The sequence below is a fragment of the Portunus trituberculatus genome, chromosome 46, assembly GCF_017591435.1.
Source record: "Portunus trituberculatus isolate SZX2019 chromosome 46, ASM1759143v1, whole genome shotgun sequence".
Taxonomy (NCBI): Eukaryota; Metazoa; Arthropoda; class Malacostraca; order Decapoda; family Portunidae; genus Portunus; species Portunus trituberculatus.
The window spans coordinates 16427654-16437653 of NC_059300.1; the positions used below are offsets into that span (position 1 = coordinate 16427654).

Here is a 10000-nt window from a genome sequence, read left to right on the forward strand (position 1 = left end):
TCTCTGGCATGAAAATACGAACCTGCTAATGGGTTAAGATGTACCCAAAGCGTGTTTAGTCCTGCCTGAATCATCATGTTTCTTAACTGAGTATATCTAACAATTTTATATATCATACATCATATCAGCTTGAATTATCAGTAAGTATATCGTCTGCATACAGTGATAAATAGATAAAAGCTTAAGAAAATGCATCCTTATCTTGGTCTTCTTGTTCATCTCACGATTCATGAAACTTGGCCCTTTCACTTAACCTTTCCACAAGCAAACGTAAACATTAACGGCCTAAGAAACGGTCTTGCAAGCCACGCAGCACAAAGTAAGGCATAAATGGTGTATATGTGTGTGTGTGTGTGTGTGTGTGTGTGTGTGTGTGTGTGTGTGTGTGTGTGTGTGTGTGTGTGTGTGTGTGTGTGTGTGATAATGGCAGTAATGTTCTCACGTGTTGTTATTACTTATGCATTATCATTGCTTCTTATATAGCCTCATGTTTTCTCGTGTGTCGTCTTCTACATAAAGTCTTGTCCTTTTTTCCTTTTTCTCCCACTTTTTCCGACTTTAATTTACCGTTTCTCCCTCCTCTTCATTCTATCATTTATTATTTTGTTCCTTTTCATTTCTCTCTCTCTCTCTCTCTCTCTCTCTCTCTCTCTCTCTCTCTCTCCCTTCCCTCTATCAGTTAACTTTTTTTTTCTTTCCCTTGTTCCCCCACTCCCATTCAGCGTTTTCCTTACCTCTCTCGTTCTCTTTTCACTCTTGCTTTTTTACCTTTTCATTCAATCTCCTCCCTTGCGTCTTTTTCTTTCCTATAAGTTAACCTCTTCTTGTCTTACTTTCCCCCTATTTTCTTGTACTTCGCTCTTCCACTTCATCGTTTCTTTTACCTTCTTCTGTCCTTTCAAGTTTTCCTGTTCTTTCTTCTCTCTATTTATTTAATCTTTTCCATTTGCATACTTCTTTCTGCTTCCTAATCCCTCTCAGTATTCAAAGTAATGTTCATCGTCTACCTTCTCACTTGTCTTTCATACCTTTTCATATATGAATACAAAAAAAAAAAAAAAAAAAAATAGGAAAAAGAAAAAAATACAAAAAGTTGACAAGCCTAAACATGAAAGTACTAGCATAAAAAGATATCTACCTATTTTCACCTAGCATCCCCATCCATAAATTTGTCTAATCTCTCAGTGCTCCCTGTTGGCTTGGAGAATAATAATCTGCATACTGTATCTATCTCATTTATGCACCACGACGATAACCAATTTCATCCCGTCAAAGAAAGAAAAAAGTTGAAATTTGTAATGTTCTTTATTGATTAGACAAAGAACCTGATCACTACGTCTATTCTGTTTATTTACTACTCGATTTGTGTACCAGTTTCCTTCTTTTTTCTTATAATCAAACGTGTTCTACAAGACTCACCTTTGTTGACTTCACAGAGTTTGGTGCACTGCTCATACTCCTCGAAGTTGTTCCTGTTGCCTCGACATCCTCCAAAGGTGAACTGCATGCACCGCTCATGGTTCGGGTCGTAGTACCACCTTGGGAAGTATCCTCTGCAGGGACCCACCTCCTTTTTCAGCATGCACACCTCTGTTGGGAAGGAAGACGAGTGAGACAGTTGGATAAAGGCAGGGAAGAATGCTTACTGGACAGGAAGGAAGGGAAAGAAGAGAGGCACAGAGGAAGGTGAAGCGGAGAGGGGAGGAAAACGAACAGCCTTGTGAGGGACACTAGGAACTGGGGAGGACAGGACGCTAAGGGAGTGTGTCTTGCATGCATGACTCGCGGGCATGCAAAGATGCTGGCTGGCTGGCTTGTGGCTGACTAACTGGCTTGTGGCTGACTGGCTGGCTTGTGGCTAAGTGGCTTGTAGCTGGCTGATTGGGTGACTGGCTGACTGGCTGATATGTGATGATGGCTAAGCTCTCATTCAAGCGTTAATATGAGTGTGTGTGTGTGTGTGTGTGTGTGTGTGTGTGTGTGTGTGTGTTTGTAAGTTTGAGTAATCGTTCTCTTACTCTCTCTCTCTTTCATTTCCCATAGCCGCAGGTTGCTGCCCAGCCCGCTACACACTGCACCATCACCATGGCACACCACACATATATACACGCACGCACAAACACACACACACACACACACACACACACACACACACACACACACACTGGAACGTACTCACATTCTAACCCATCGCACCACCCTGCACCACACTTCACTAAAAGAAAACTCAATACTCAGGCCTTAGGGCACCACAGGCATGCACCATACTAAACACAAACCCACACACTCACACTCACACACCATTACCAACCCCCCACACCACCACCACCACAAACCAAGGCACACAGCAGTTCATATTTATTTTGGGTGTTAAATACTGGCACAGAAACCATTAGTCTCCCCTGAATGCGGGAGGAAGTTTAGGAAGCATTAGCATGCGAGAGGGAGCCAGAAGAGTGCCGCCGGGGGTTACTCTTCTGCTGTTCCCCAGAGTATGGCTGGGATGGAGACAACCTGAAGGAAGGGAAGGGAAGTTCTACCGAAAAAAAAAAAAAAGATTCAGAAGGAGGATATCAGATGGTGTGCACAAAAATGTTCCAATCAGGTGCTCCGTCAAAAGTATCTCCTTGGGAACATCGGGGTGACGGGGACAGAAGAGATGGAATGGGAAAGAAGGAAGAGGGACGATATTGCATAGATGGAGACAGAATGCTAAGTTTTAAGTCTATTTAAAATCCTTCTTTAAAGAACTATTTAATCGTTTACAGGGATTTTAACTTTGGAGGAATTTTTTTTCGAAAGGAGGGAGAACCCGCGGCCTACACTTCCCTGAAGAGGAGGAGGAGGAGGAGTGGTTGTACCGACTCTTCTTCCTTTTGCCTAGGAGACACCACACCTCAAACTGCATCTGGTCGTGAAAGCTGATGTTCATTCGTCGAAACGACTGACAGTCTAGTGCCAGGGAGGAGGAGGAGGAGGAGCGGCCGTGGGGAGCGAGAGAGAAGGGATGAGTGTTAGGGGGTGGCACGCTGTTGCTTCTGGAGTAGTCACAATGTTGATTTGGTAAGTTGTTAATAATGTTAGGTATGTTTGGAGGTGTGTTAGTGTTGCGTGAGTTTAGCACTGTGTGTGTGGCTGTGTGTGTATCTGTCTGTGGTTGTGTGTGTGTGTGTGTGTGTGTGTGTGTGTGTGTGTGTGTGTGTGTGTGTGTGTGTGTGTTACTGTCCTATAGTGTATGTTAATCTTTTGTGATGTGACCATAGAAAACTAGAATTACGTTATCCAACTTCTTGTTTCCAAAGCTTCCTGTGTTGGGATAATTTTCCCTGATCGGGGGCCGTGGAGTCAAAAACAGTCCCCACGTTAGTTGTCATATTATGCTTATCGTCTGAAGTCAGAAGTTTGCAGAAGTCACACGGCATCGATCCCCTGAAACTTGAAAAATGTTTACTTCGTCTGAATAATTTGCCTGTATAAAATTTTTCTTTAAACTGTCCTATACGTGTACTAAGGATTTTTTTTATAAACACTTAGTTTATTCGAAATATACAATACTAAAGTATCAGGATATGAGAGGAATTGATGTTGCAGGAACATCCAAGACGAATCAGATGTACTATCCATGTTTCCCTTTATGTATAAACAGAGAAAGCAAAGTCGTACTGCTTTATCTTCCCATTCCTTTAATATAATTACTTTTTGTGTCATCATCATGTCAGGGTAAGTCACAAGGATCGTGTCATAGGTGGTAATATTGGTGGAGGTGGTGGTGGTGCAGGAATGCTGGAGGGGTGAGAGGAAGGTGTCAGCGGCCTGCATTGGAAGGGTATACATAGGCTGTCGTCGTGGCGTCTCACTAGCAGGGCGGCTGAGGAACAAAGATACAGATGTTCAGCAAGACTTATACTGCTACAAGTACCAGACCGTGATAGTAAGGATCAAGGTTTAACACACACGCACGGACGTACGCACGCACGCGCACGTGCGCGCACACACACACACACACACACACACACACACACACACACACACACACACACACACACAAGCGCGCGCGCTAAACTAACGATAAGATATACTAGGAGTGTTAGGTAACTACAGTACAGTCTTTCTTCTCTTTGTGTTCTTCCTCTTCCTATTCATTTGCACTTCTCACTCTCCACCTTCCCAACATCACTCTAAGTTTGCACTCCCCCGTAACTCACACCGTACTCTTATCAGCATCTCACGCATCCTATCACCAACTTCATGGCCCTTTTACTTCATCGCTTCTCCTCTTCATCATCTATTCTATACATTCTTACTTTCCTACAGCCTTCAGTCCCCTCTCCCGTCTCCCCACACCCACCTTCAGCCTCAGAAGGGTCAAAACAAACACTGCGATGAGCCATGCACTCCCGCTCGTCTCTCAGATCGACGTTGCAGTGGCTGTGGTCGGCGGAAGGGATTAGAAAGGCGCGAGTTCGTGCTGTGACGCCCTTCCCGCACGTGACAGAGCACGGCGTGAAGTCTGTCCATGGAGTCACGGCGCAATCCTCGCTGATCTACAACACGGAAGGAAAAGAAGGAGGTTTTGATGAGGATAATAAGGGATTTAGAGAGCTACGAGTATATAGAAAAAAAAGGAACATAAATAGACTAATTGACGGACAGACGAGCAAGCAATCATAATGTAGCACGTAGAATGATACACTGGTCACGCATTCAAATAATAACAGAAGCCACAATTGCTTAACCTTACTGATCGGAGAACATGATATGGTCGATGGCATTACACACGCAATAAAAAAATCGTGTAAAAAAATGTAAAGGAGAAAAGTTGTAAAGGAAAAATAATAGGTGAACTCTATAAAAAAAAATAACTATAAGGTAAAAATACACAGAAACACTCACATCTTCGACGTTATCGTAGTCACACGTGGGTGCTTCTGGCACCACGCACATTTCCTTCTCCACCAGCTCCGTGTCGCACTTCTTACGTCCCATGCGGTCCAGGTAACGGCGACTGCGCATTCGGTGTCCCTTCCCACAGGTGGTCGAGCAGGGTGTCCAGGGCGACCACTCAGACACCGTGCAGATGCGAGGGTCGAAATCAGGGACCTAGTGCGTCGGGAGGAAGGCAGCGAGGTGGAGAGAGTTAATGAGGTGTTGCCTTTGGGGTGAGAAAGGCTAAGATGTGATTTCTTCTGGCTCCTTCTCACTGTATTCTCAATGTCTGTATCACCTTATTTAAATAAAACTATTGCGCCTTCTTGAAATTAAGTAAAGTTAATGTTGTGTAGCTTTGAGGTCAGAGAAGATGCGCTTCATATTAAATCCTTCTTATAGTCAGAATCTCTTTAAAAAAAGTACCTTTTGTTTTGACACATTTTGACACATCACAAAATTCTGAGTGTTTCTCCCTTCCCTTTTAACGCTAATATCGTTACAGTTTACAATTTGAGATGTAGCTTTCGGTGTGAGAGCGAGGATGAATTTTCTCCTAACTCTTGACTCAACTTTACAATATTCTGTGTATCTGTATCACTCTCCCTTCCAACATTAATGCGGTTTGTATTGAAATTAAGAAAGTTAGGTACAATTTGAAACAAAGTTCGTAAAATATAGACCTTGATTTGCAGTGTCGCTTTGGGATGAGAGGCCGAAATGTGCTTTCTCTTAATTTCTCACAGTATCTGAGTATCTGTACTATCTTCATTTTAGACAAAAATGTTTTTATAGTGAAATGAATTAAGTTGGGTGTAATTATGGTACTAAAGGTCAAAATGTGTTACAGGTAATATTAGGAAGATAATATATTACACACAAGAACTTCACAACGTTACGCTGAAATTATGAAAGGCGAGATGGTTTCTTCATCTTATTATTTCTGGACAAAATCCAAAACTTTGTGCCTCTAGTCATGATTTTATTTCTTGCCATTATAGCGTTCTGCTCTGAAATTCTTTTTCCTTCAGATCCATATTCACTATAAAATTCATAATATGAACTTTATAGTGAATATGGATCTGAAGGTTTATATCACAATCTGGGCTGTTTTGATAGATCAGATGAGAGAGAGAGAGAGAGAGAGAGAGAGAGAGAGAGAGAGAGAGAGAGAGAGAGAGAGAGAGGTGGAGGAGAGGGGCATAAAAATTGGCAGCGTGCTCAAAGAGATGGTCACTTTAGTCTAAGTGATATTTCTGTGTAGTGAATTCAAGGATGTGACCAGGAGATTCCACGTGTGTGTGTGTGTGTGTGTGTGTGTGTGTGTGTGTGTGTGTGTGTGTGTGTGTGTGTGTGTGTGTGTGTGTGTGCGTGGGCGCACGCGCGTTTTTCTACCCAAAGTCTACGTACTACATCATCTCACACATGAAGAAAATACAAGCTTTTAAAAATTTTCTTAGTTTCTTATATATTTCTTTTTATTGATTACCTGCTTTCTGAAGTTACGTGTAAATTATTGATAAAAAAAAAAAATCCTCTCTCTCTCTCTCTCTCTCTCTCTCTCTCTCTCTCTCTCTTCTACTACTACTATTACTACTACTACTACTACTACTTTTACTACCATTTGCACCCTCACGAAATTCACGTAAATTCTATTCAGCATATCAAAACATCTGTCTGTCTGAACGAAACCCAATAAGTTAATAGGTTAAGAAATATTTACCCTTGTCTTCAACTTTCCAGGACATTAAACCCAGACGCACGCAAAAGGCGGGTCGAAACCGTACCAGTGAGCCAAATACGACACCCGGTTCATGTGCCTAGACTAAAGTATTGTCTTGACACTACAACCACAAAATGAGAAAGCGTTAGAGTGTTGAATAACTTGATTTTGCTGTCAGTCTTCACGAAATATTCAAACTAAGTTATCGAAGGAGATCTATTCCATCTACTTATATATCAGGCCGGCAATCCCATGGACACAGGGTGGGCCATACATCCGCACACACGTAACACGCTTAGTTCTGTCGATTCCTGGTGGAAAAGCTACAATCTCGTGGACCACCGTAATAATTCCCGGAAAGAATAAAAAAAAGTATGGATTCAGAGGCGGAAATGTTAAAACCAGAAGCTCTAAAATGAACCCAGATTTACATTACTAGAATCTGGTCACAGTTTATGAACGTTACTTGGCTGAGCAGCTCATGTGTATTGACGAGGCCTCGTGACACCGAGAACTACTGCTATTGCCATCATTACGTGTGTGTGTGTGTGTGTGTGTGTGTGTGTTCACTGTTTGATCTGCTGCTGCAGTCTCTGACGATACAGCCAGACGTTACCCTACGGAACGAGCTCAGAGCTCATTATTTCCGATCTTCGGATAGGCCTGAGACCAGGCACACACCACACACCGGGACAACAAGGTCACAACTCCTCGATTTACATCCCGTACCTACTCACTGCTAGGTGAACAGGGGCTACACGTGAAAGGAGACACATCCAAATATCTCCACCCGGCCGGGGAATCGAACCCCGGTCCTCTGGCTTGTGAAGCCAGCGCTCTAACCACTGAGCTACCGGGCGCGTAATTCACTGTTTGATCTGCTGCAGTCTCTGACGAGACAGCCAGACGTTACCCTACGGAACGAGCTCAGAGCTCAATCTTCGGATAGGCCTGAGACCAGGCACACTCCACACACCGGGACAACAAGGTCACAACTCCTCGATTTACATCCCGTACCTACTCACTGCTAGGTGAACAGGGGCTACACGTGAAAGGAGAGACACCCAAATATCTCCACCAGGCCGGGGAATCGAACCCCGGTCATCTGGTTTGTGAAGCCAGCGCTCTAACCACTGAGCTACCGGTCCGTGTGTAATTCACTGTTTGATCTGCTGCAGTCTCTGACGAGACAGCCAGACGTTACCCTACGGAACGAGCTCAGAGCTCATTATTTCCGATCTTGGGATAGGTCTGAGACCAGGCACACACCACACACCGGGACAACAAGGTCACAACTCCTCGATTTTACATCCCGTACCTACTCACTGCTAGGTGAACAGGGGCTACACGTGAAAGGAGACACACCCAAATATCTCCACCCGGCCGGAGAATCGAACCCCGGTCATCTGGCTTGTGAAGCCAGCGCTCTAACCACTGAGCTACCGGGCCGTGTGTGTGTGTGTGTGTGTGTGTGTGTGTGTGTGTGTGTGTGTGTGTGTGTGTGTGTGTGTGTGAAAGATAGATAGATAGATAGATAGATAGATAGATAGATAGAGAGAGAGAGAGAGAGAGAGAGAGAGAGAGAGAGAGAGAGAGAGAGAGAGAGAGAGAGAGAGAGAGAGAGAGAGAGAGATTGTATTTTTCTTATTTTATCTTTATGAATCCATTTATTTCTTGACTTATGAATACATACAGAGATATTGCAATACAGATATATGCATGATATCAGGCCTTGTCCACTTAGCTCTGGGCTCTCTATGGCCCGTGGACTATATGCCCTGCTGTGCTAGCTGTCGTTAAATGCCAAGAAAAGATAAAACAAGTAAAAAACACTGCTAAGTAAAGATATGCATACTAGGAAAAATTGTAATGATGATGATGATAATAATAATAATAATAATAATAATAATAATAATAATAATAATAATAATAATAATAATAATAATAAAAATAATAATAACAATTTTAATAATACTAATAATTCAAATAACAATAATAATAATAATAATAATAATAATAATAATAATAACAATAATAATAATACATTACTACTACTACTACTACTACTACTACTACTACTACTACTAATAATAATAATAATAATAATAATAATAATAATAATAACAGCATAACTATAACAATATAACTATCAAGAGAGAGAGAGAGAGAGAGAGAGAGAGAGAGAGAGAGAGAGAGAGAGAGAGAGAGAGAGAGAGAGAGAGAGAGAGAGAGAGCCTAACAAACACTTATCGATCAAATTTATGCATGGAGATGACAGGAAGAGATAAAAATTCATGTCTATTTTCTGCAGGAAGTGCTACGTGTAGGCGTGAACTTTTATTGTAGCTTCCTCTTTCTTCTCAAGTTCCTAAGCTATCTGTCTACTCACCGGAGCGAAAGAGCCATCAGGAGAGTCTTCGCAGTAGAGTTCATCAGCTGCGCACATTTCATTCTCCTCGAGCTGGCGTTTGCACATCATCATCTGCGCCTTCTGCGGCATCAAGTAGTTGCGCGTGCGGGAGCGAATACCCTTTCCACAGGAGACGGAGCAAGGGGAAAACTGAGACCACTCGCTCACCACACACTCCGCTGTTGTTCAGAAGCAGGGAGGAGGAACAGGAGACCGAGAAAAAGCGGTAAGTAGACAGGTGGATAAAGAGGAGAAAGTAGAAGGGATGGAGGGATTAAATGAACGTGGGGTATGGAAGAAAGGAAAGAGAATTGCGAAGAGAAGGAAGGAAAGGAACCAATGGAAGGGTCAAGGGAAAGTTAGTGAAAATGGAAGATATGCGGAGGGAAAAGGAAGCGAAAAAAAGGATTAAAAGGAAAGGAAAAGGGATAGAAAAAAGTACGGAAGGAAAAAGAAGCAAGGAGGGAAAGCAATGAAAGAATGAGATAGAAAAAAAGTGCGGGAGAAGGCAGGGAAAGAAAATTGGAGGAAAGATAGAAAGAGAAAGAAACCATATTTGTTAGCGATAGTGAGGAGGGGAGAAATGATGAAGGAATGGGACAGAAAGAATGTGCAGAGAGAGGAAAATAACGAAGGAAAGACAGAAAAAGGGAAACAAAACACATTTATCAGTGACTACTTAGTATTACACTGTTTAAAAAAAATATATATATATCTCACAAATTGGTACAATCAAGGAACTAAAGAAAATAAAGCAACAAAGAGTGAAAAAACTGTTGATAGACAAGGTTATCTCCACACTGGGCCAGTGAACCGTGCAATGTAAGTAATCTTTGACCAAACACAAACCAGTCTAAATATGCAAATCTCACTGTTGTTATTTTGACTGACTGACTAATTATTACACTCACGTGACATTACGTGAACTTTGCACACGCACA

At 42.4% G+C, this 10000-nt stretch overlaps 1 protein-coding gene across 2 annotated transcripts in view; it reads right to left on the reverse strand.

The window, feature by feature from the left end:
• LOC123519812 (spondin-1-like) overlaps positions 1-10000 on the reverse strand; it is a 147911-nt gene that overhangs the window by 11512 nt on the left and 126399 nt on the right. The window contains exons 11-14 of one of the 2 annotated variants that reach the window (XM_045281329.1): positions 9039-9238; positions 4894-5100; positions 4349-4544; positions 1420-1590 (exon numbers count right to left, since the gene is read on the reverse strand). In XM_045281329.1, coding sequence (XP_045137264.1) covers positions 1420-1590; positions 4349-4544; positions 4894-5100; positions 9039-9238 — 774 coding nt within the window. The remainder of the gene's footprint in view (positions 1-1419; positions 1591-4348; positions 4545-4893; positions 5101-9038; positions 9239-10000) is intronic. The other variant, XM_045281330.1, reaches the window with a different exon arrangement.